At 45.2% G+C, this 26,931-nt stretch overlaps 1 protein-coding gene across 18 annotated transcripts in view; it reads left to right on the forward strand.

Annotated features, from left to right (window-relative positions):
- The window catches only part of BRD4 (bromodomain containing 4), a 228,352-nt gene that overhangs the window by 71,170 nt on the left and 130,251 nt on the right, over window positions 1–26,931 (forward strand). For all 18 annotated transcript variants that reach the window (XM_073319258.1, XM_073319263.1, XM_078849691.1 and 15 more), the window contains one exon: window positions 20,117–20,211. Coding sequence is in view for 1 of the 18 variants with exons in the window: in XM_073319270.2 (XP_073175371.1) it covers window positions 20,117–20,211 (95 nt within the window). In the remaining 17 variants the exon portion in view is untranslated. The remainder of the gene's footprint in view (window positions 1–20,116; window positions 20,212–26,931) is intronic.

Here is a 26,931-nt window from a genome sequence, read left to right on the forward strand (position 1 = left end):
CTAGACGGGGGAGGGGAGGAGGGAAATGAGTACAAAACAAATCTGGTCTATTTCTTGTTCTGACCCACTCCATCTATCTTTTACATCTTTGGCTGGCAGCAGACAGTGCAGAAGGACTGCATGCCATCCACATCTCATGGCTGCTCGGCAGAAGATGGTACAGTACGACTGCTAGCCATCTTCATCTCTTGCCTGCCTGGCAGAAGATGGTACAATACGACTGCTAGCAATCCTCATCTCTTGCCTGCCTGGCAGAAGATGGTACAATACGACTGCTAGCAATCCTCATCTCTTGCCTGCCTGGCAGAAGATGGTACAGTACGACTGCTAGCAGTCCGTATCGCCTGCCCGCTCACCATAAGATGGTTCAATAGGACTGACTGCAGGACTAAAGAGTGACCTGGTCAGGTCACTCCAAATTTAGTCCCTGCGCCCATGTCTGCCCAGGCGCTCCCAGCCTACATGGCCAGGAGCACCTTGGACACGACGAGGACGACTACCAGTCGTATTGCACCGTCTGCTGCCAGAAGGCAATGGGTTGCTGCTACTGTGCAGCAAAGCCGTACCGCGTCTGCCAGCACCCAGGAGACATAGGGTGACGGTTACCTGAGCGGGCTCCATGCTTGCAGTGGTATGGCGTCTGCACAGGTAACTCAGGGAAAAAAGGCGCGAAACGATTGTCTGCCCTTGCTTTCACGGAGGGAGGGAGGTAACGGGGGCCTGACGATATGTACCCAGAACCACCCGCGACAATGTTTTAGCCCCATCAGGCATTGGGATCTCAACCCAGAATTCCAATGGGCAGCGGAGACTGCGGGAACTGTGGGATAGCTACCCACAGTGCAACGCTCCGGAAGTCGACTCTAGCCTTGGTACTGTGGAAGCGCTCCGCCGAGTTAATGCACTTAATGCACTTAGAGCATTTTCTGTGTGGACACGCACACTCGAATATATAAAACCGATTTCTAAAAAACCGACTTCTATTAAATTCGACCTTATTCCGTAGTGTAGACATACCCATAGGGTTAGAAGCGACCGCAAGGGTCATCTAGTAAGTATAACCACCTGCCAAGATGCAGGATTTGGTGGGTCTTAACCATCCCAGACAGATGACTCTCCAGCCTCCTTTTGAAAACCTTCCAGAACATCCCAAGGCAATCTGTTCCATTGTTTTACAGTTAAGTTTTTCCTGAGATTTGTTTCCTTGGGGCAACAAATTAGCCTCCTTGTGATATTTGAGTCAGATGATAGTGTAGGATAATATGCAGAGCTGCTTTGTGGAGTGGCAGGATTGGCTTGCTGGGAGAATGAAAATAAAGGAGCTCATGAAACAGAAAGAGGAGTGATTTAATCTACATGACCTGCAAGTAATTCAGTGGTGACTCTTATGCTGTATAAATCTGTCTGGGTGGGAAGTTCCATGTATGGAAATAGTTAAATCATATCATCTTTGTTGGGGAATATATGTAGTCTGGCTAGCTTTTCTGCTTGGATTATGATCTCCTGTGTAGTTTACACCTGCTTAGTTTCAGAGTGGTAGCCGTGTTAGTGTGTATCAACAAAAACAACGAGGAGTCCTTGTGGCACCTTCGAGACTAAGGCCTTGGCTACATTTGCGATTTCCAGTGTGGTAAAAGAGCCCTGGGCGCACTAGCTCCCTCCCCGTCCACACTGGCAAGGCACGTAGAGCTCTCTGACTCCATGGCTACAGCGCTGCTGGTACTCCACCTCGGTGAGTGGAATAATGTTTGCTGCGCCCCCACTGGAGCGCCGCAGCACCAGTGTGAACGAGATGTTGCATTATTGTGCTCTGATCAGCCTCTGGAAACGTCCCATAATCCCCTGAAGTCAAGTGGCCACTCTTGTCATTGTTTTGAATCACTTCAGGAATGTGAATATGCCATTTGAAAGCTCTGTTTGACAGCCGGCTGCTTATCTGCTCCGAGAGTTAGTGTGAGGTCTGCTGCTGTCTGAACTTACAAGACAGCATGCTGACATGCTCTCAGCCCCCCAAAATGCACTCTCTCTCCCCCCCACATATACACAACACACTCCCTGTTACACTCCACCCCACCCATTTGAAAAGTATGTTGCAGTCACTTACATGCTGGGATAGCTGCCCATAATGCACCACTCCCAATGCCGCTGCAAGTGCCGCAAATGTACCCACGCCACTGCGCTGGACAGACTGCAGCGCATTCCCTACTGCGCTCTACGAAGGCAGGCTTAACTCTCAGCGCTCTACATCTGCAAGTGTAGCCATGCCCTAACAAATTTATTTGGGCATAAGCTTTCGTGGGCTAACACCCACTTCATCAGATGCATGGAGTGAAAAATACAGTAAGCAGTGTATATATATATCACAGCACATGAAAAAATGGGAGTTGCCTTACCAAGTGGAGGGTCAGTGCTAACGAGGCCAATTCAGTTAATTTGGAAGTGCTTAGAAGAGGCCTTAATTGAATTGTATTATGTGTGTGTGTGTGTACGTGTACATACACACACTGCTTATTGTATTTTTCACTCCATGCATCTGATGAAGTAGGTTTTAGCCCAAGAAAGCTTATGCCCAAATAAATGTGTTAGTCTCTAAAGTGCCACAAGGACTCCTCATTTGTTTTTACACCTGATTCGTTGTCTTGTACAGTAGTGTCTACCCTTTTTTTTTTTTTCTCCTCCATAACTTCTGACTGTTGCTACTTCTGGAGCAGCTCCACCGGCAGGAGCAACAATGGGAATTCTAGAAAGACAGCCATCATAGTTAAAAGAACCTCTAGTGATCTTTTGAGATGGTCTAGATGTGGTTAAAATATTGGCTGCCATTAACACTCGCTGTGATTACCGTTGGTGCAACTGTTGCAAGAATGGGAAATTATAAGGGAAAGGCTGGAGTAGATGAATATAGTGAGAAGTGAACAATTGTTCTCTGTGTAGTGATGTGGCAGGCGGTGGAAGGCTCCATAAAGTCAGTTGAACAACACAAACTGTTCTGTAAGAGAGAACCAGTTACATTAAAAACATTATATAGGATACCAGCACTATTAAACACTTCCTTGACAAATGAACTTTTTTTGAGGTGTTTGGCTCTCAGAGTAGTCTATGGAAAATAGAATATAATTAGTATAATACAGATCATTAGATGGCTCTGAAGGAAGTTATTAAAATTTCCATTGTCTGTTTTACTATATTACTACTATTACTATTTTACTATGTAAACTAGACAGCCATAATGAAGCCACTGGCGAGTCAAGTGTGATCCACAATTCTCTAATTTGGCCTAGTGCCTTAATCTTTATGAAGAAGTAGCTTGCAGAGTCTACAGGTCCTATTGTGATGGACCATGTTATCAAAGCAGATGACCTGTGGCGTGGACAAACATGGAGCATTACATGCTGGGAACTAAAAGCTGTTTTGTCTCCCTATTAATAATAATAATAATTAATTAATAAACATTGTAATCTGCCCCGTTTTATGTAAGCACCATGTACCCCAGGGCTCCTATTGAAGTTGCCAGTGCAGCCTACAGTTGCCCAAAGAATGGGTTCCCGTATAAAATCTTCCACATAAATTGTTAAGGTAACACTAGATTCTGACTTCAGGGGATATTCCACTTAAACCAGTGGTTCTCAAACTTTTGTACTGGTGACCCCTTTCACATAGCAAGCCTTTGAGTGCGACCCCCCCATATAAATTAAAAACACTTTTTAAAAATATATTTAACACCATTATAAATGCTGGAGGCAAAGCGCGGTTGGGGTGGAGGTTGACAGCTGGTGACCCCCAATTTGAGAACCCCTGAATTAAACCTAAACAGTTTTATTTTAGTTAATTACTAATTTTAAAAAAATCAGGATACTGCTTTATTTACCATTCACATTTGTTGCAGTTAAATAATGAAGACTGCCAAAGTCTGTTTCATTATTATTCATTGTGGTCTTAGGCAAGGTCTTCACAAGAAACTTTTGTTGATCTAGTAATGATAGCCAGGGGTGTGAGTTTTTTGCAACATCTTGCAAACTGTATGCATTTTAGTACAACCATATGTAAAGGTACATATCTTGGAACAGAAAATGTAGGCCATGCTTACAGGACTGGAGATTCTAATCTGGAAAGAAATGACTCTGAGAAGGACTTGTGTGTCATGGTGGTAATCAGCTGAACATGAGCTTGCGGTTTGAAGCTATGGCCAGTAAGGCTAAAGCAATCTTTGGATGCATAAACAGGAATCTCGAGTAGGAATAGAGATTACGCTATCTTATTTGGCACTGGTGTGACAGCTGCTGGAATCTTGTGTCCAGTTTTGGTGCTACACTTCAAGAAGTATGTTGATAAATTGGAGAGTGTTCAGAGAAGAGCCATGAGAATGATTCATAGGATTGGAAAACATGCCTTATAGTGAGAGACTCAGAGTTCAACCTAGTTTGCTTAACAAAAAGGTTAAGGGGTGATGTGATCACAGTCTGAGGAACAAATATTTAATAGTGACTCATTAGTCTAGCAAACAAAGGTATAACAAGATCCAATATGTGGAAGCTGAAGCTAGACATATTAAGACTGGAAATAAAGTGCAGATTTTTAACAGTGAGGGTAATTAATCATTGGAAGAATTTACTTTGGATTGTGCTGGATTCTCCGCACTGGCAATTTTAAAATCAAGGTTGGATGTTTTCCAATAGGTCTACATTAGTTCAAAGAGGAAATATTTCAGAGAAGTTCTATGGCCCGTGTTATACAAGAGGTGGTCCGTTCTGGTCATACACTCTATACTAGTAAGTCCTGGTGTACATGCAGTTATACTGACCTAAAAATGCTTTTGCCATAAAGCTTATTTTGCTCAGGGTACTGGGAAAAGCTATACTAATGAAAGCAAAGCACTTCTTACAAATATAAGCTATGTGTATGCAAAGAGAGTTTGCCAGTACAACTATACTGAAACTTTTTCTAGTGTAGACTTTGGTCTTACTTTCTGATTCTTGGTGTGAAATATTTGGTTTTGTTTACAAACCGTTGGAATTTTAAAATCATGGAAACAATTTGAGTAGTCTTACATTTTTCTTAATAAAAACTGAGGCTTACTTTTTCCAACCTGAACATGCTTTTGCCTATTCTTTGCCAACCCTTTCATCCCATATTTCTGCTCAAGCCCTAACTTTTATGTACATTTTATTCATAGGGTTTAAAATATTAGGACTGAATTTGCCCCCCTTATTAGTTGCTAACAATGTTAAACTCAAAATTGACTAATCCTGTTTTGAGAGAATCTGCTCTTGCTATTTATCCTCACTCTAAATTGCAATTTTACATTTGACATACTCGGGCCCAGAGAAACTCACTGTATCTGACTTCCCCTCTCCTTCCTTCTGTTATATCCACAACTGTTGTCTTTTCTTCAATTAGATCATAAAATCTTTGATGCAGGGACTACTGTACAATGCCTAGCATGATTGGGCTGATGCTTATTTGTGTCCTAGGTGCTACTGAAAATACAGGGCCTTATACAGGGCGGTTCTTATGAAACAAAGTATCTTATTTTTCAAGTAACTGTGCAATGCAGAATAATGGAAGGTTACAGAATATAATGAGGAAAACCCTAAACTAATGCTACAGTATGGCCGAGAATTTAAACTAGTCCTGTATTACCATGGCTACCAGTCTTCCAAATTGTGTAGGTGTTAGAGGCACATTAAAATAGTTTAGGGACAGATGGATTGAGAACGAGGAAAAAAATGAAAATGTTGCTACTGGTTATGGAATGGAAACAAATGAATTTTGTCCATGAAATCAAGGTAATTTTGTTTTTTCTTTGACTGTTTTCTTCTACGTTCTGTTTTAAAAAAATCTACATTTAGCATACCCGTCCCCCACTGTGCCTCACCCCAGAAAAGTTAAATAGCTCTTAAAGGAATCTGACTGAAGCAAGTAACAGAGCCCTTTCAATAGACAGTCTCTTATAAAAGCCTTTGTCATGCAGGGATCACAGGTGTGAAAGAACCCTTTTAATTCTTACATAGGTTTCAGAGTAACAGCCGTGTTAGTCTGTATTCGCAAAAAGAAAAGGAGTACTTGTGGCACCTTAGAGAGTGCATTAAAGGCCTTAATGCCTGTCACTGACTCTAAGTCAACAAAAACTGTTTTTACAATACAAATGGGTTACTGGAAATATGACAGTAATCTTAATATGAGTGAATGGTGTAGCATTTAATCATTTAAATGAATTGTGATTGTGGTTAATATATGTAATTTATAGAATCAATGAAATAAGCTTCTTAATGGGAGGAATTCTTGCAACTTAGCACTTTCTAATATTCTTTCAAATGTTTCTCTGTTGTAGCTTTTACGGTCAATAGAGGAACCAAAGGTAGCTGAAAGAATAAATCATATTCTGTGGTTTAGTTTTTAGTAATGCAGGTAGTAATCCAGGCAGGTAACAACCGTTGGGGAGAGTCAGTAGGTTCAGGCACTTAGCAGCCATTGGCTTCCTTTTTAGCTTTTTGTGACTTTGGCTCAGTCCTCTTACAGGCTGTTATCTGTCTTTGATTCCTGCCTCAGGGTAGCAGTAATGCTGCTTTCTGCTCCAGCAAGCCAAAAGTGTAGCTTTTCATGTCGGTGCTGCTTAGCCATCAGTAAAAAAAACAAAACAAAACACCTGTTCAACTTTTTAACCTTTTTGACCAAGCCTCAGCAGAAGGGCTATACGTGTACCATATGCATTGACACCCTGAAAGCCTCCATTCTTTGAGTAGTGTCCCTATGGGTGCTCCACTTTAGGTGCATTTGCTGCCCATATAATCAGAAATTTTCTTTAGGAGTGTCTGTTTAGCCCACATGTGCGCTGCTGATATCCTTTGATACCACACCGAGGTGATATCAGGCTACACGGGCCAACCACCCTGAGTTCCTTCTCAACCTCCTCAGCCTGAGATGGAGCTTAGAATGTCCTCATTGTGTGTGCCTCAGCTGCTTGTTGAGTTCATTCTATGTAGTTTGTTAGGTGGTAGTAGTTAGGTACTGATTATTGAAAGATAGTTTTATTTCTTCTGAGAAAATCCTCCCTGTGAGGGGCATGCCCAGTTCGCTGGGGTTTAAATACTGCCTCACGTGTAGAGAGGCTATCCTAGTCAGCAACAGACATTCTAATTGTGTTCGCTGCCTGGGAGGGCTGCATGTCCCACAGAAGTGTAACTTCTGTTTAGCCCACAAATACAGGGCATAGAAGAACTGGCAAGTTGATCTGTGACTGTTAATGATGGAGATCCTTCATGCCGCTTTGGAGCCAGGTCAGGAGAGCCCCCTTGTACCTCAATCCGCAGGGGTTTATAGTGCCCCTTTGACCTTGGCGCAACACTTTCATAGAAATGGGAAAGTCTCAGAGACTGACTCTGAAGATCCTAAGAGGAGGAGCTCTAATCCCCTCTTAAGGTACCCACCTCCAAAAGACCTCGCTCTCCAACCAGGTCAAGAGCCTCAGGGATTTCATCCTTGAGGCTTGATACTGTAGAGGTTAAGGTCTCCTCTAGTACCAGTGAGGTGGGAAGGTCCTGCAGCTCTAAGAGTAAACATGGCTCTGAGAAGTCTAGTGGAGATGATCAGAGCAAATGGAGAAGGTTGGTACCATAGGATTTAACCGCTCTCCCAGTACCTTTATCAAGCTCTTTGGTACCATGTGAGACTCAGCTTCTGTCTACATCAGCACTGTCTTTGAAGCACTCAAAATCATTGGTACCATCCTGCAAGGACAAGTGTATTGGTCCGCCAGTGTCACAAATCCACCCAGTTGCCATAAGATTTGAGGCATCAGAAGGACTTACTGGTGGCTGCTGAACCAGAGTCTCCATTGCTGGCAGGTACTGTGTGTGTCTTGGTCTCCAGACCCTTATACATCCCTGGTACTGTTACCTCCCTTTTCAGTTGGAGCTCCCCCATTAGAGAAAATAGGACAATGATGGAGACCTCCCTTCAGTACCATCAATCTCTGTTTAGGATTCTCCTACTTTTCTATATATGAACCCCCTTTCCTCATCATTTCTTGAGAGCAATCCTGGATTACACTCCCTTCCCCCTATGGTCTATAGAAATCTACAAATCATGACTGGTGTGGAGAAAGTAAATAAGGAATTATTTATTCCTTCTCATAACACAAGAACTAGGGGGTCACCAAATGAAATTAACAGGCAGCAGGTTTAAAACAAACAAAAGGAAGTATTTTTTTCACACAACACAGTCAACCTGTGGAGCTCCTTGCCAGAGGATGTTGTGAAGGCCAAGACTATAACAGTGTTCAAAAAATAACTAGATAAGTTCAGGGAGGGTAGGTCCATCAATCGCTATTAACCAGGATGGGCAGTGATGGTGTCTCTAACCTCTGGCTTTTGAGAGAGCAGCCCTGTGGGAGGCCTGGCCCCAAGGTCAGTGGTCTGGTGTCCTTGCCCCATTTCTGTGTGGGGAGGCCCAGCAGGTCTACTACGATATGGCTGCAGAGACTGTGGCAGATTATCCGCAGCTGAAGGCAGAGATCCTGGCCAGATCTGGAGTAACGATGGCGTTGCGAGCCCAGAAGTTCCATGAGTTGTGGTATATGGAGGACAGGGCACCCCGATCGCAGTTGTTTGACCTGATCCACCTGACCTGGAAATGGCTGTGCCCTGAGGCCCTCAGCTCTGAGAAAATGATGGAGCTCCTGGTACTGGACCGGTATATGAGGGGGCTACCACCAGGCCTCCGGGCTTGGATTGGCCAGAATGACCCTTCCACCTATGATGAGTTGGTCTCCCTCGTGGAAAGACAGCTGGCAGCCCGCGAACTGTTCCAGACCCCAGAGGGTGAGACACGGCAAACCAGGAAGCCAGTCCCAAACCCAAGGTCCCGGACTGTCGAGAACTCCAGGAGAACCATAACTGGGAGGAAAGACACCGAGGAATGGCCCAAGGCCAAGAAGGGACCTGGGGGTTTGGGAAGCGAGTGGTCAGGGGGGCGGCCAAATAGCCCCAGGCAGAGGGCGGCAACCGGGGTAAGGGGTCAGTGTTACGAGTGTGGGGAATTGGGGCATGTAGAAGCCCAATGCCCCAACAGGGAAGAGCCTATGCAGTGCAGTCTGGGGGATCATGGGGAGCAATGTGGCCTAATCGGCCTGGTAGGGGTCGCAGTGACCCCTCACGGTATATGAGGTCGGTAAAAATGAATGGTATTGAGACCATAGCATTAGTGGATTCCGGGAGTGGTGTCGTGCTGGTCTCGGGGAAGTTGGTGGGGCAAGACCAACTAACCCAGGCCAAAAACACAGGAGTAACATGCGTTCATGGCACCGTAAGTTTCTACCCCACAATCCCCGTACAGATTGAGATCCAGGGGAAGACTACCAGGGTGACTGCAGGGGTGGTCCCCAGGCTCCCCTACCTGGTCTTAATTGGTAGGGACTTCCCAGGGTTTGAGAGCTTACTCCACCCAGTAGAGCCAGGGGAGGGTAGCAACCCCCGGGCTGAGACGGAGGCACCTACAGATAGCCTCACCCCAGTTTTTTCCAGTTTTGCCCCAGAGTTATTTTCATCCCGTGGGAAGCCCTGAAAGTCTAGGTGGGAGCAGAGGGCAGATAAAGGATTAGGGACTAGGATTCTAGCAGAGAACCAGAAAGCCTCTCTTGTTGGTAGGTGAACCCGTTCAGGAGGCCAGGAGACAATTCAGGCGAGTGAGGACTCTGAGGCGGTTCCTCGCCCAAGTAGGGGCAACCCAGGAGGCAGAGTAGAAACAGGTCCCCTGGAATTAGGTCAGATTGGTACCGCACGTGAGAATTTCGTGCAAGACCAAGCCAATGACCCGTTACATGCAAATGTGAGGGAAGAGGTAGTGGAAGTAAATGGTGTACTTGTGGAGGGAAAAACCAAAGGCTCAAGGCCATATGTGTTCAAACACGATCTGTTGTACCAGATAGCGCAAATATGAGGGGAAGAAGTAATAGAGCCGCTCTTAATCCCACGGGGAGACACAAGGGCAGTACTAGAGTTAGCTCACAGTCATCTATTTGGGGGACATGTAGGAGTAGACCGGACTCTATCCAGTGTCTTACGAAGGTTTTACTGGCCAGGAATACACCCGGAGGTCCAACGCTATTGTGCCTCCTGCCCAGAATGCCAATTGCATAGCCCCCGACCTCATTTGCGGGTCCCATTAGTACCTTTGCCTATTATTGAAGTCCCTTTTGAGAGGATAGCCATGGACATAGTGGGCCTGATAGAAAGATCAGCACGGGGCCACCAAAATGTACTAGTCATCCTTGACTACTCCACACGGTATCTAGAAGCCATTCCTTTAAGAACCCCACATCCAAGGCAATAGCAAAAGAACTACTCCAGGTTTTTGCGAGAGTGGGCATCCCTAAGGAGATCCTGACTGACCAAGGGACCCCATTTATGTTGAAATTAATGGAGGACTTGTGTACCCTGCTCCGCATCCAGGCCTTATGGACCTCAGTCTACCATCCACAAACAGATGGCCTGGTCGAGTGGTTTAACCGTAGTCTTAAAAGTATGATCCAGAAGGTGGTAGCACAGGACGAAAAGACTGGGATACTCTTCTACCGTATCTAATGTTCGCAATACGGGAAGTCCCCTAGGCGTTCATTGGTTTCTCTCCCTTTGAGCTACTATACGGACGCCACCCACGCGGAATATTAGATATTGCCAAGGAGGATTGGGAAGAACAGCCCAACCCAGGAAAGAATGTCATTGAGCACGTGACACAGATGAGAGAGCGAATAGCCTGAGTAACCTCCATAGTATGAGAACATTTGGAAAAAGCACAAGGACTTATTAGAACAGCCGGGCGAAAGTACGGAGATTTCAGCCGGGAGAACGGGTGATGGTGCTATTGCTGACAGCAGAAAGCAAACTCCTGGCCAGCTGGCATGGGCCGTATGAGATAGTGGAAGCCATTGGGGAGGTGAACTATAAGGTCAGACAACCAGACCGTCGAAGGTCAGAGCAGATCTACCACGTCAATTTAATGAAGCCCTGGGGTGACCTAAAGACGTGCCTGATCATTCAGGGAGCTCCACCCCAGACAGACGACCCACAGGGACAGGTGAGGATATTCCCCGAATTAACCCCTGGACAACGAACAGAGGTCATTGATATGATCCAACAAACCAAGACTTATTCTGTATGCAGCCGGGCCATACGACACTGGTCCAACATCATATCGTCACGAGTAAGGGTGACTATAAGACCGTACCGAATACCGGAAGCTAAAAGGGAAGAAATTAGGACAGAAGTGAAGAAGATGCTGGAACTCGGGGTTATTGAAGAATCCCACAGCCAGTGGTCCAGCCCCATCGTTCTAGTCCCAAAGCCTGACTGCACCCCGAGGTTTTGCAATGACTTGCGGAAGTTGAATGAAGTATCTCAATTCGATGCCTATCTGATACCATGCATCGACGAGCTAGTTGATCAGTTAGGCAAGGCCCGATACCTAACTACCCTGGATCTGATCAAAGGATATTGGCAAATTCCCCTGGCCAAGGATGCCAAGGAGAAGACTGCCTTCTCTACACCCGATGGCCTGTTCCAATACACTGTCCTCTCTTTCAGACTCCATGGGGCCCCTGCAACTTTCTAGTGACTTATGGACCAATTGCTGCAACCCCATGCCAAGTATGCCACCGCCTATTTAGATGACATAGTCATCCATAGCCCTGACTGGGAAACGCACCTCGGAAAAGTAGAAGTGGTGCTAGACACCCTTTGGAAGGCCGGCCTCACTGCCAACCCTCCCAAGTGCGTGGTGGGGCTAGCTGAGGCCAGATACCTTGGGTATGTAGTAGGGAGAGATTTGGTGAAACCCCAATGCAACAAAGTGGAGGCAATACAGGGTTGGCCTCAACCGGTCCGCAAAAAGCCGGTCAGATCATTTCTAGGGATAGTAGGGTATTATTGGAGATTCATCCCTCATTTTGCCATAAGAGCAGGGCTGTTGATGGACCTGATAAAAGCTCGGGGCCCCGAGATAGTTAAGTGGACCGATGCGGCAGAAAGAGCTTTGCAGATTTAAGGACAGCCCTTTGCTGTCATCCAGTACTTATAGCCCCAGACTTCGAGAAGGAATTCGTCCTACAAACAGATGCCTCGGAGGTAGGGCTAGGAAGCTATCCTTTCACTGATGGTAGGGGAGGAGGAACACCCGATCTTGTACCTCAGCCGGAAACTCCTCCCTAGAGAACAAAAATACGCCGTTGTTGAAAAAGAATGTCTGGCAGTAAAATGGTCCATGGAGACTCTCCGCTACTACCTACTGGGGCGGCAGTTTACCCTCATAACAGACCACGCCCCACTCCAGTGGATGCACAGAAACAAGGAGAAGAATGCGAGAGTGACTAGATGGTTCCTATCCCTGCAACCCTTCCATTTCCGGGTACAGCATAGGGCCGGAACCCAACACGGCAACGCTGGTGGCCTGTTACAACAGCACTGCCTCTTGTCCCAAGTAGCCCAACCCCATGGTGTTGAGCAGGGGCAGGATATGTGATACAGCATGGCCAGAGGGCAGCAGGAGAGTGATAGAGGGAAGATATGTAAGCTCCAGGATGATGAGCCTTCTTCACTGTAGAGGGAAGAGAGGTTGCTATAGATTAATTAGAGCACCTGAAGCCAGTCACCTGATTTCCCCCCCCCCCCCCCCCGCTTCAATCAGACATGGGGAGGAGTTGAAGCAGAGTGGTTTGGTATTGGAGCAGAGAGCCATTTGGAGGAGAGCAGTTTGGAGAAGTGCTGTGGTGGGCCAGAAGACCAAGACCCTAGGTAAAGGGAAACCCGGCTTGTGCAGAGCAGAGGGACTCCACAGACACAAGGGGTTGGGAGAAACCTGGCCCAAATAGAGAGAGGGAAGGAAGCCCCACAAGTTGAAGGGCCGGAGAGGGAAGTAGCCCAGGGAAAGGAATCGCTAGTTCAAGTGGTTTGCCGCTATCCCTAGGACCCCTGGGCTGGGACCTGGAGTAGAGGGCGGGCCCAGGTCCCTCCCTCTTCACTCCCCTTCTCTGGGATACTAGTGGGACAGTTGATACCCCAGATCAGGGGTGAAAAACAGCTTTCTGAACCTCTCCCCCCACAAGAAGAGAGAGCGCGGGACCCATCATCGTAGTGCCGGCAATTTGTCACACGGTCTATTATCTTTGTAATTTCATGAAGAGAATGAACACAAGTTAGGAATTAAAACATGTAAAGTCATGGGCTGATTTAGTTGGGGATTGGCCCTGCTTTGAGCAGGGGGTTGGACTAGATGACCTCCTGAGGTCCCTTCCAACCCTGATATTCTATGATTCTATGTCCTCCATCAGCTGGAAATGGTATTGATATCGACAACTGTGAAACCCTGGTGGAAAAAAGAAATTGTGCAGGCCACTTGCATACAACTGTCAACAATGAAGGATATCACAGACCTGGACAGACTCCTTAATTTAATGTTATGGTCAACTTTTGCCAGCCAGTATACAAGACATTCTTACGAAAAATACATCCTGGAAGACAATTTTATTGAGGGAAGTTACTACCCCATTTTAGAGTCACTGGCCATCCTACTTATGTTTACAACTTGCATATCAACTTCCCCGTCCCAAGACATACAAAAAAATTATTAAAAACATTGCTATTTAATAGATGTCAGAGGAAAGCATAACAGGACCTGCAGCATCGTTCATGGTGCTTTTCAGTTGTCTGATGAAGCAGAGATTCCCAAAACAAAAATTACTTTCTACCAGCAGTTACATGCTCCATTCCAATATATTATGGCAAGGTGAACTTCACAATCCAACTCCTGGATTGGAGTATGAATATCCTTTCAGATTGTCTCTTCTAAAAAGTCCATCCTTCATTTGCAACTGAACTCTCAAAGGAAGAAAGTCTTGGAAGTTAGAACCAGGCCATCTTTAAATAGGAACAAATGGAGATAAGAAGGTTCCAAAGATGCTGGTATGTGATTTTAATTCACATTTCAGTCAAAACTGGGAAGCTGTATTCACTAGATTAAACTAAGCCAAAGTGTCCTTTTCCTGGACTCTTTCACTATTCTAAGAAGTAACTTAATTATCTTAACCTCTTCCCAAAGCAAAAAGACATAACTGGCCAAACATTCATAGGCAACTAGTGTCCCGAGAAAAAAAGGTTTCTTTTCCAGTTACTTGGCATTAGTCAGACTGCTCAGTTGAGGGCTGCATTAGCAATTTACAAAACTTTCAAGGACCAACTAATTTGCATCTTCAATACGGAAGTTTGGCTTATACAACTACAGGTCCCAGTATGCAATGGATTCATCTTGATCCCTTCACAGAAGCTTCATCTATGAAGCTCATATCTAAGTGTAAAGACAAATGAACAAGGCAATTTCACATAAATGACTGGAACCTGTCAGGCATGTGAGGATTCCTTAAAGGTGAACAAAGAATTTTGCCTCCTAAGGAAAATTTGTGGCTATTGGGGCAGGTCCTGGACGATTGGAAAAAGGCAAATATAATGCCCATATTTAAAAAAAGGGAAAAAAGAGAACCTGGGGAACTACAGACTCGTCAGCCTCACTTCAGTCCCCGGCAAACTCATGGAGCAGGTCCTCAAGGAATCCATTTTGAAGTACTTGGAGAGGAAGTTGATCAGAACATTCACGAAGGGCAAGTTATGCCTCATCAACCTGATTGCCTTCCAGAATGAGATAACTGGCTCTGTGGATATGGGGAAAGCAGTGGATGTGATCTATCTTGACTTTAGCAAAGCTTTTGATACAGTCTCCCACAGTATTCTTGCCAGCAAGTTAAAAAAAAGTATGGATGAATGGTCTAAGGTGGATAGAAAGCTGGCTAGATCGTCAGGTTCAACATGTAGTGATCAACGGCTCGATGTCTAGTTGGCAGCTGGTATCAAACTGAGTGCCCCAGGGGGGTTGGGCCTGGGGCCGGTTTTGTTCAATATCTTTATTAATGGTCTGGATGATGGAATTAATTGCACCCTCAGCAAATTCGCAGATGACACTAAGCTGGGGGGAGGGGTAGATATGATGGAGGGTAGGGATAGGGTCCAGAGTGACCTAGACAAATTGGAGGCTTGGGCCAAAAGAAATCTGATGTGGTTCAACAAACACAAGTGCAGAGTTCTGCACTTAGGAAGGGAGAATCCCCTGCACCGCTACAGGCTGGGGACCGACTGTCTAAGTAGGAGTTCTGCAGAAAAGGACCTGGATTACAGTGGACGAGAAGCTGGATATGATTCAGCAGTGTGCCCTTGTTGCCAAGAAGGCCAATGGCATATTGGGCTGTATTAGGAGGAGCATTGCCAGCAGATCGAGGGAAGTGATTATTCCCCTCTATTTGGCACCGGTGAGGCCACACCTGGAGTATTGTGTCCAGTTTTGGTCCCTGCACTACTGAAGGGATGTGGAGAAATTGGAGAGAGTCCAGCAGACGGCAACGAAAATGGTTAGGGGGCTGGGTCACATGACTTAAAAGGAGATGCTGAGGGAACTTGGGTTATTTAGTCTGCAGAAGAGAAGAGTGAGCAGCCCTCAATTACCTGAAGGGGGGGGTTACAAAGAGGATGGAGCTATGCTGTTCTCAGTTTTGGTAGGTGACAAAACAAGAAGCAGTGGATTCACATTGCAGTGGGGGTGGCCTAGGTTGGATATTAGGAAACACTGTTTCGCGAGCATGGTGAAGCACTGGAATGGGCTCCCTAGGGAGGTGGTGGAATCTCCATCCTTAGAGGGTTTTTAAGGTCTGGCTTGACAAAGCCTTGGCTGGGATGATTTAGTTCAGTGGTTCTCAAACTTTTGTACTGGTAACCCCTTTCACATAGTAAACCTCTGAGTGCGACCCCCCCCAATAAATTAAAAATACTTTAATACTATTATAAATGCTGGAGGCAAAGCGGGGCTTGGAGTGGAGGCTGACAGCTCACAACTCCCCCATGTAATAGCCTCGCGACCCCCTGTGGGGTCCCGACCCCCATTTTGAGAACCCCTGATTTAGTTGTTGTTCGTCCTGCTTTGATATTCTATGATTCTAAGTTCAGAGTTCTGCTCTACAAAAAAATCTAGTAAATCCAGCAGCTCTGTTCCCTCCCTCTCAATACACCTTCTGCAAACAAATTGGCAGTGCCCAGGTCGCTCTTCTCTGTGCCATGGTTTCTCCTCTACCAGGTGAAATTCAGTGTTGATAAATGCAAAGTAATGCACATTGGAAAACATAATTCCAACTATACATATAAAAAATGATGTGGTCTAAATTAGCTGTTACCACTCAAGAAAGAGCTCTTGGAGTCAGGTGGATAGTTCTCTGAAAACATCCACTCAGTGTGCAGCGGCAGTCAAAAAAGCGAACAGAATGTTGGTAATCATAAAGAAAGGGACAGAGAAGACTCTGTATAAATCAATGGTATGCCCACATCTTGAATACTGTGTGCAGATACGGTCACTTCATCTCAAAAAAGATATATTGGAAATGGAAAAAGGTTCAGAAAAGGGCAACAGAAATGGTTAGGGATATGGAACGGCTGCCATATAAGGATAGATTAATTAGACTAGGACTTTTCAGTTTAGAAAAGAGATGACTAAAGGGGGGATATGATAGAGGTCTGTAAAATCATGACTGGTGAGGAGAAAGTAAATAAGGAAGTGTTTACTCCTCATAACACAGGAACTAAGGGTCACCAAATGAAATTAATAGGCAGCAGGTTTAAAACAAATACATCTTTATTTTTTCACACAACACACAGTCAACCTGTGGAACTCCTTGCCAGAGGATGTTGTGAAGGCCAAGACTATAACAGGGTTCAAAAAGAACTAGCTAAATTCATGGAGGATAGGTCCATCAATGGCTATTCACCAGGATGGGCAAGGGTGGTGTCCCTAGTCTCTGTATGCCAGAAGCTGGGAGTGGGTGACAAGGGATGGATCACTTGATGAGTACCTGTTCTGTTCATTCCCTCTGGGGCACCTGGCATTGGACACTGTCTGAATACAGGATAGTGGGCTAGATGGACCTTTGAACTGACCTAGTTTGGCCGTTCTTATATTCCCTCATAACTAGCTTTCCTTCTCTGAATTCCTCACTGGTCTGTGTTATGCCAATGGTAACTCAGAATGCCTTGTACTGAAACCACAGGAAGACTTAGAATGATGTATTCTGGAATATCCTCTGCTACCACCGTGTTCTCTACTTAAATACCCAACAGCACTAATTGCCTTAATCTATTTAAAGTGCACATTACTCAGGGAATTCTACACCACTGCGCAATGCAGAATTTTGCAGAAATTAATGTTTTGTGCAGAATTTCCTTTTTCCTCACACAGAATGGGCTGCAGAGATGTTGGCTGCCACTGTGGGGCCACTGGACCAGGCAGAGCGCAGTTTGCAAACAGAAGATGGGGGGGTGGGAATTGGAGGGTTCCCGGCAGTTGCAGTTCCCAGCATGCCCTGAAGAAAGGAGGCTGCGGTGTGCAGGAAACTTTGTGGCTTCCCAGGACCCAGCATCAGGCTCTTTCTCCCTCTGAATCCCTGGGGTCTAGGGGGGGAGGGTCTGAGTGTGCCTGGGCTGTGGGGTGGGGACAGAGTGTCTGGGCTGGAGGGAGCCTGTAGCTGGCCTCTGGGGGGTAGGGATGTGAGTGGGGTGGGGAATTGGGGGGGAGGAGGGCCATGGCTGGGCTCATGGGGAGGGGGCAGAGAAATAGGGACTAGGTTGTCATAGGGGTTTCTTTAACTCTCTACTCCTGGGGGAATTTTTGTGTGCTCCTATATTGTTACAGATATACTTGCTGACAGGTATTCTAAAATTGCCAACATAATTGAAACTGGCATGATTCTATAGTGTTATTTTGACCAATAAAATTTGCAGGATTTTAAAATATTGTGCACACAATGTTTAATTTATTGGTATAGAATTCCCCTAGGAGTAACACATTGCCTTTATCCCCCAAAGTTCTTACATCTTACTGCTCTTCGGGTAGTGGCATTTACTGAAGTAGAGCAGAGAGAAGATGGGTTGGGAAGCAGTGAAGCCAGGAAGATACAATACGGTTATAAACTAAAGCCTTGTTTTCACTAGCCCCCCCCAAGTGGTTTTTACTATGTGTTAACTAACAATTTTAAAATATGAATTTGGCAAGACAGTTTTTACAGGCGTTAACTGGTCAAGATAAACCCTGTGCTCCCTCTACTGTTTTCTTCAACCAGTTAAGGATTAAAAACACAAAGGGCCTTTTCCACACTAGGATTTTACAACATGTGAATTAACACATAATAAACATCAACACATATAGTACTGCAGCTGCACTTCTGTAGCGCTTTAGTGGAGACGCTACTATGCCAATAGGCGAGCGTCTCTTGTCGTCGTAATTAATCCACCTCCCTAAGGGTTGGTAGCTGTGTGTTTTGGAGAAGCTCTCCCATCAACATATCTCCACGAGGGGCTAGGTTGGTATGACTACATTGCTCAAGGGTGTGGATTTTTCACACCCCTGAGCGACACAGTTATACCAATAAAAGTTTGTAATGTAGATCTATCCATAGTAAAAACTTTTTTAGTGTGGACACACCAAAACTGTTGTTTGATCACTGCGCTATAATGTGTTTGCATACGTTAAGAGCTCAGTGCAACATTATCTTCATACATCAGTGAGTTAATTCACTTAGTCAGAATTTAAGGCCAGAACACCATCTACCATATCTAGTCTGACTTCCTGTATATCATGGGCCACCAGCATCATCTAGCTTTCCACACATTAAGCGCAACAACTGAAATTAGACCAAAGTATTACAACCTTCAGGAAACTTAACTACTGTGTGCCACAGGCAGAGAATAAAAAGGACTGGGGTGTACCTATTGGTGAGGCCCCCTGCATGGGCAAGGAATAAATTAAGTGATATATACACAGAATCTCAGCAAGTGACTTGCACTCCACGCTGCAGAGGAAAGCAAAAAAGCCCAAGGTTACTGTCAGTCTGACCTGGGAGGAAATTCCTTTCCAACTCCACATACAGTGATCAGTTAGACCTTGAACATGTAAGCAAGAACTAGCAGCCAAGCATATATATGAGAGAGACAGTGAGAATTCTCAGTTATATCTCAGAGCACCAATCCACTTCATCCTGCATCCCATATCCAGCTGTGGCCATCTCTGACGCTTCAGAAGGAGACAAAACACACCAAGAATACATTATGATGGGGGGGGGAGAGAGAAGAATCGGATTTTACGAATATAAGACAAACTAGAAGGGATCCAAGGGCTGCAAAGCCCTGTCCCCATCACCACTATCAACCCCATCATACAAGCCCATTCAAATATGTCAGTCTCTCTCAAAACTAAGTTATTTGAACGGACAACTACTGGGGGTCTGTTACAGAACTTCACTAATGGTTTGAAACCATCTAATTTCCATCCTACATTTTTTCATGGCCAGATTCATATCCATTTGTTCTTATGCCACCATTGTCCTTTAGCTTAAATAACTATCTACCCTCCCTGGTGTAGCCGCTTAATGTACTCATAGGACAACAATCATATCCCCTCTTTTTCTTTGTTTTGCTGGGCTAAACAAGCTAAGCTCTTTGAGACTTGGTTTATAGTAGCAACTTACGTCAGTATAACTACATTGCTCAGGGATGTGGAAAATCCACCCCCCTGAGTGACACAGTTATACCGACCTAACTCCCAGTGTAGACAATGGTATGGCAACAGGAAGGCTCTTCCGGTCAACATAGCTACTGCCCCTAGGGGAGTGGATTACCTACATTAGTGGTTCTCAACCAGGGGTACATGTACACCTGGAAGGAGGCAGAGGTCTTCCAGGGGATACATCAACTCATCTAGATATTTGCCTAGGTTGCAACAGGCTACATAAAAAGCAGTAGCAAAGTCAGTACACACTAAAATTTCATACATACGACGACTCGTTTATACTGCTCTATATATTATACGCTGAAATAAGTACAATATTTATATTCCAACTGGTTTATTTTATAATTGTCTTTTTAAGTACAGTTTTAAATATACCTCTGAAGCACATGGCACAGGTCCTGGGATGGAGTAACTTAATTTGTCTTGGGATCTTTACTATTAGACCTAATGTAATATACACCTTTTTTTCTTACAGATCTTTCTTTCAATAATAAAAGCTGCAGAAATGAAGGTGAGAGGGTAAGAACTGTGAAGAAAAACAGAACACATAAGGGTCATCTCTGCTTCAAGGTAACTATCATCATAAATTTTACACCTTGTGAGCCAGGCCATAATATTCAGAATGACATGACTTCTAGGCTGGATTTTTTTTCAGTTGTGTTTAGGGTATACAGCATGTCTGCAGGACCTTATGGAGGGTCTTGACTCAAACCTTGAGGTTATGGCGCAGCAGACTTTTTTTGTGGTGATGATGGGAAATTAAACCAGTTATAGCAATCTTATTTTAATGCAGTTGTGTGTATAAATCTGAGCTTGTCATATCCTCTAAGGTCTGGTCTACACTTGACTTTTAAATCGACATACCTACAGTACTCAGGAATGTGAAAAATTAACCAGTGGAAGAATTCTTCTGTTGACCAAGCTATTGTCGCTTGGGGAAGTGGATTGCCTCCATCAATGGGAAAAACCCCTTCTGTTGATGTGGGACGCACTATACACTGCGGTGCTGTGGCTGCGCAATGGTGTTGTGCCACTGTAACACCTGTAGCGTGGACATGGCCTCAATAACCTTGTGTTCTTCTTCGAGTGCTTGCTCATGTCGATGTGTGAACGCTGTGTGCACAGTCGCTGGAAGGTTTTTCCCCTGTTGGTATCCATCTGGTCAGCTTAGGCACCCCCTGGAGTCACACCTTCATGGCACTGCAAAAGGGCCCTGCCGACCCACCACCTCTCCTTCTTACCGACAGTGACAGTCGTTGGAGCTTTCTCTTTTCTTTCATTTTCAAACTATCCCCTATTGTACTTGTAGTTCCTACCTATAAATAGTTTCAGTAGTTATTAATAGTTCGTAGTGTCGTGTTTTAACCCCCTCCCCTTGTTAGCCAGGATTCTCTTCCCAGTTCCCTTCCCCTGCCTGGGGCTAGGGCGTGTCTCAGTCCCAGGGGTTTAAGCTATATGGGGTCTGCCAAAAGCTGATGTCAAAGGGCGACCCGCACATGTCCTGCTTAAAGTGCCTGGGGAATCCCACCAGACTGAGAGGTGCAAGATTCCGCCCTGGCACTAAGAAGGAAAGGGACCACAAGCTAAAACTGTTGCTGATGGAGGCAGCCCTGGGGCCACAGACTGAGTCGAGCCTATGGTCCTGGCACTGGGTACTTAGGCATCAATGCGTAGCACACCGGCTTCAATCAGGGAGGTTGCGGCACCGAGGAAGGACTCTGGGGTCAAAGACCCTTGGCATCATTACTCCCCGGCACCAAAGACTTCCTCGTGTGTGAAGACCTGGCACTGCTTGCAGTCGCCAGTGCCTCACAAAAAGCACAGGAAGAAGGACAGGGTGCTCGCCCGCTCAAATAACTGAGTGTGAGCCAGCTAGCGGAGCGCGACCATGCTGAGCCACTCTGTCTCATCCGTGTCTGAGGTGATACCTTTGACTCGGGGCCCTCAGAGGGGTCCGTCGAGTCTGGTGCCAGTGGAAGAGGGTGAAGTGGAGGATTTAGATCTCCCCTCCACGCCAAAGACCTTTGAGGCAGCCAGGGACCTCATAGCCCTAATGGGCCAAAACTCTCCCAACCAATGCGAGAGGTCATCGGTCCCAAAGCCTCCGGCACCGCAAAGACCTCTGGTGCCATCCTGGGGCAAGCCACTGATGATGCGACCGACCCTGCTTGCCCTCAGCCTGGCAACGTCAGGCACTGTTCCACCATGGTCTCCGAACTCTTGACTCCTCAGAGTTAGAGATGGAGTTCTATGTATCTAGAAGGAGCCAGCACTGAGTAGAGCAGCATCCTTAGGGGTCGGAAGTGGGACAATCCTTTCCACTCGTGCCATGGCCAGCACAGTGGAAGATGCCAGCGCAGTGGCCCTTTTGGGCCCTGTGGGCGTACCACCAATCCCAGAGGTCCTTTTCACAGCAATCTCTCTGTTGCCTCAGATGGACGTTGCCTCTAAATGGAAAAGTCCAGGGCCAGAGAGCTCTTTTGAGGTGCTGACATAAGCACCGGCACCATGGTCGGCAGCAAGACTGGCGCGGATACCGACAACTGGGTGTGCATGGAGTCCAGGGAGCCAGACAGGAAGGTCCCTTACCAGCCTGAGCCTCCTCATCTTCACCTGATGAGGCAGTAGCAGGGAACATCCTCGGTGCCTGACCCAGCTGATAGTAGAGCCCACCAGGAGCTCCTCAGAAGGGTGACCCAGAATCTGGGACTCCAGATGGAGGAGGTCACTGAGGTGTCAAACCCTATAGTGGACATCTTATTCCCCACAGTTCCCATTGGGAGTAACACTCCCCCTTCTTTAAACAATACAAGAAACCACAAAGATCCTGTGGCAGACATCGGCCTTTCTAACCCCCACAGCGAAAGGGGTCGAAAGAAAATATTTTGTGCTGTCAAAAGGGTTCACACACCCTCCACTGGACTCGGCGGTGGGTGTTAATGGGCGGGGCAAGGCAGCAGTGGCCCACTCCCCTGGGAAAGGACACGAACAAGCTGGAGCTCTTCGGCAAGAAGATGGTTTCCACCGAAGGACTCCGGCTTCGTATTGCTAACCAGCAGACGATCCTCAGTTGCTATAACTTTAATTCCTGGGACGCAATGTCAAAATTTAAGGAGTTTGTGCCGTCAGACTCCAAGACAGAGTTTTCGGCCCTGGTAGATGAGGTCAAGGCGGTGGTGAGATCCTCATTGCACGCCTTGCTGGACTCTGCGGACTCAGCAACCTGTACCATGTCTTGGGCAATTGCTATGCATCGTTGCTCCTGGCTTCAGGCCTCGGGCCTCCTGGGGGAGGTTGAGACGACAATTCAGGGCCTCCCGTTCGAGGGCTCCACCTTATTTTTGGAAAAAACTGACTCGAAGTTGCAAGGTTTAAAAGACTCTCGAGCCACTTTAAAATCTTTGGACCTGCATACACCCATCACCGAGTGTAAGCACTTTAAGCCCCAGCCTATGCTGCACCCTTATCAAGGGCGTTCTAGGCAGGACTTCAACAGAAGAAGGGGCAGAAATTATCAGCGTCATCAGTCTCAACCTCCTGCCAAGCAGGGGTTGGGGTCGTTGGGACAACCCCCCGGTCCAGAGGACGCATTAACTCAAATCCTGGATCCGTTGCTACCCTTCTCGGCCCATTTATCTCATTTCTACCATGCGTGGTCCCAAATTACTTTGGAACGTTGGTTACTATGCATGGTAGAACTGGGATATTCCCTCCAATTCAGTTCAACCCCTCCCTCCCCTTCCCTGTCCCTCTTCAGAGACCCCTCTCATGAGCAACTCCCTAATCCAGAGTTTCTCCTCTCCCCTGTCAGGAAGCTCTCAAGCTCTGTTGCTGGAAGATGTTAGAGAACTAGCTAGCTTATATCATTACAAGAGCCTGAAACCTGAGCCTTTGAAAAGAGGATTTTTTGTTCAGATAGCTTAATACTCTGGTTTCAGTTTGTCTGTTTAACAAACACTTGAAAGAAAAGCTCTCTATGAAAGTGTCAGCATTCTGCCCCATAAAGTACAGGCTAAGGGCTAGTAGTCCCCACTGCAGAGGCTTTGCATGGTACAGCTGTGCAGTGACTACATAGCATATACTGGCAAAAGGCAAGTATAGTTGTCAATCTCCCTGAACGACAGCTGTATTGTTTAGGGGTGTGTGACTTTTTTGCTCTCTTAACCAATGTAGCTATGCTAGCAAAACATTATTGGATAGACCAAGCCTTAGACTTTCCCACTCATGTCCTCCTAAATGCCCAAGAAGAACAGGGAAAACTATTTAATATTCCTGATATTGCCTGGGTAAAACAAACAGAAAAAGCTTTGGGGGAAAGTGGTCTCCTTTGTTCATCCCTAAAGAAGCAAAACAGGGGACACATTCTACTTTGCAGGTCACCTTTTAATGCTGCCACATAATTTAAATCCAGTGTAGTGCAGAATAATGTGGCTATTGATCTCCTTGAGTTCTGAGTATATTTAATGAAGGAAGGCTTCATGGCAGTATATTGTGAAAGTCTGTTATGGAGCTCAGGAGAGAGTCTAAAAGTATGTGAGACGTGCATATATGGAAGAGTTGTGCTTGGCATGGGCCAGGTGAGAATAACTGGGAACAGTGGGATCAATTGGAGTAAAATTAAATTTAAAATGAAGAAAAACTTCCAAGCAACCAGGCCTATTAAGGTGGAATAGACTCCTTTGGAAAGAGTAGGGAAGTGCCATTGCTTGAGATGTTGAAGGTTAGACAAAGCACTATAACAGTATAGGGAGCTGCCCTGCGTGGACCAGAGCATGGACAAGGTGACCTCAAAGGAATTGTCTGTCATCTAATTCTAAAGTTTCTGCAATGATCACAAAGCAGTCTGTATCTCTAGGGGCAAAACGACTTTGATAAAATGTGAGTAGTGAGCACCCGAATCAGATCTCTGGATGTGGAGAAGAAACTGTGCAGGTAACTGTAGATGTCAGAGTTTACACATAATTGTGTGAGCAAGGATTAAGGATTCTAATAACAGATTATTGCAGTATGACTATTAAATTTGTTCCAGACAATGCAGTCTTGCTGGTGACATTAATGCTGTTCTCACCAGCTGCCTAAATCGGTCAGATGGAAAAGTAATCCTATTTGTGATTCCCCACTGAAACAGATTGCATAATTAAAATAGGGAAGATCTGCTGTGAATTTAAATTAGCTGTTTTTGTATTTTGCTGCTTCTATTTGCCGGTTTTAAAGCTGTATAGTGAGGTGGAATTGCACTGATATTTGCTTAAATGTTATAGCTGTTGGACATCAGTGCCCACTCCATGTTGAGTTCATGGTATAAGAATGGATTTTTATATAGTCTTAGTAAAAGCAAATTCAGCCCACCCACTTCCTTTTTTGTGAGGAATATTCAAGAAATTGATGAAACTGCATAAATTATCATAGCAGTTGGGTCTAATTAAATACTTTGCATCATATAGCTTGGGATATCAAACAAATTCCCTTTGGAGTACATATTCATAGATTCCAAGACCAGATGGAGCCATTGTGGTCATCTAGTCTGACCTTCTGTATAACACAGACCAGAGAACTTTCCCAAAATAATTCCTAGAGCATATCTTGTAGAAAAGCATCCAGTCTTGATTTAAAAACTGTCCATGATGGAGAATCCATCACAACCCTTGGTAAGTTGTTCCAGTGGTTAATCACTCTCACTTTTAAACATTTATGCCTTAGTTCCAGTCTCAATTTGTTTAGCTTCAACTGCCAGCCATTGGATCATGTGTTTTCTCTGCGAGATTGGAAAGCCCATTATTAAATATTAGGTTTCAGAGTAGCAGCTGTGTTAGTCTGTATTTGCAAAAAGAAAAGGAGTACTTGTGGCACCTTAGAGACTAACCAATTTATTTGAGCATAAGCTTTCGTGAGCTACAGCTCACTTCATCGGATGCATCCTATGAAGTGAGCTGTAGCTCACAAAAGCTTATGCTCAAATAAATTTGTTAGTCTCTAAGGTGCCACAAGTACTCCTTTTCTTTTTATTAGATATTCGTTTCCTCTGTAGGGATTTATCAGCTATAATCAAGTCACCCCTTAATTTTCTCTCTAAGCTAAATTGTTTGAGCTCCTTGCGTCTTTCACATCTTTTAATCATTCCCATGGCTCTTTTCTGAACCCTCTCCAATTTATCAACATCTTTCTTGAATTGTGGATGCCTGCACTGGATACAGGATTCCAGCAGCCAAATACAGAGGTAAAATAACCTCTCTACTGCTTTTCTTGATTTACCTGTCTATGCATCCAAGGGTTGCAGTAGCCCTTTCGGCCACAGTGTCTCCCTGGTAGCTCATGTTCAGCTTTATCCAGTATGACCCCAAAATCTTTTTGAGAGTTGCTGTTTCCCAGGATAGTCCCTACGTTCTTTGTTCCTAGTATGTATACATTTACATTAAAATGCATGTTGTTTGCTTACACCTAGCTTACCAAGTGATCCAGAACAAACTCTGGGGTTTTTACCCACAAAAGCTTATGCTCAAATCAATGTTAGTCTTTAAGGTGCCACCGGACTCCCAGAATGAACTGTGTCAGTGATCTGTCCGCTTCATTATTTACCACTCGCCCAATTTTTGTCTCACCTTGTAGGACCATACTAGACACACCTCTTTGATGACGATTCTCCATCTACAGTTACATTTTGAGACCTGTCAGTTAGCCAGCTTTTAATCCATTTAATGTGTGCCATGCTCATCAAAACATTATACCGTACCAAGTCAAATGCCTTACGGAAGTCTAAATATATTGCATCAACTCTCTTACTTTTATCAGCCAAAGATGTATTCTCAAAAGAAATCAGTTTGGAAGGATCTATTTTCCATAAACCTGTGTTAATTGGCATTAATTATATTACCCTCCTTTATGTCATTATTACTTTAGTCCTGTATCTGTTGCCCTTGTATCTTGCCCAGAGTCAATGTTAGACTTCACCCTTTTTAAATATTGGTGCAGCATTAGCTTTCTATCAGTGTTTTGGAACTTCTTTGATGTTCCACGACTTAAATCAACATTAATGGTCCAGTGAGCTCCTCAGACAGTTCTTGTAAAACTTTTGACGGCAAATTATCCTGACATGCTGATTTTAAAATGTCTGACATTAATATCTGCTGTTTAATATTCTCCTGAGATGCTAGCGGAATGGAAAGATTGATATGACTACATCATCTGTTTTTTCCAAATACCGAACAAATATTTGTTGAACACCTCTACCTTGTCTGCATTATTATTAATAATCCTACCACTTCCATCTAGCAGTGGACTAATATCATGGTT

The sequence above is a fragment of the Lepidochelys kempii genome, chromosome 20 (genome assembly GCF_965140285.1).
Source record: "Lepidochelys kempii isolate rLepKem1 chromosome 20, rLepKem1.hap1, whole genome shotgun sequence".
In the NCBI taxonomy this organism is placed as follows: Eukaryota; Metazoa; Chordata; order Testudines; family Cheloniidae; genus Lepidochelys; species Lepidochelys kempii.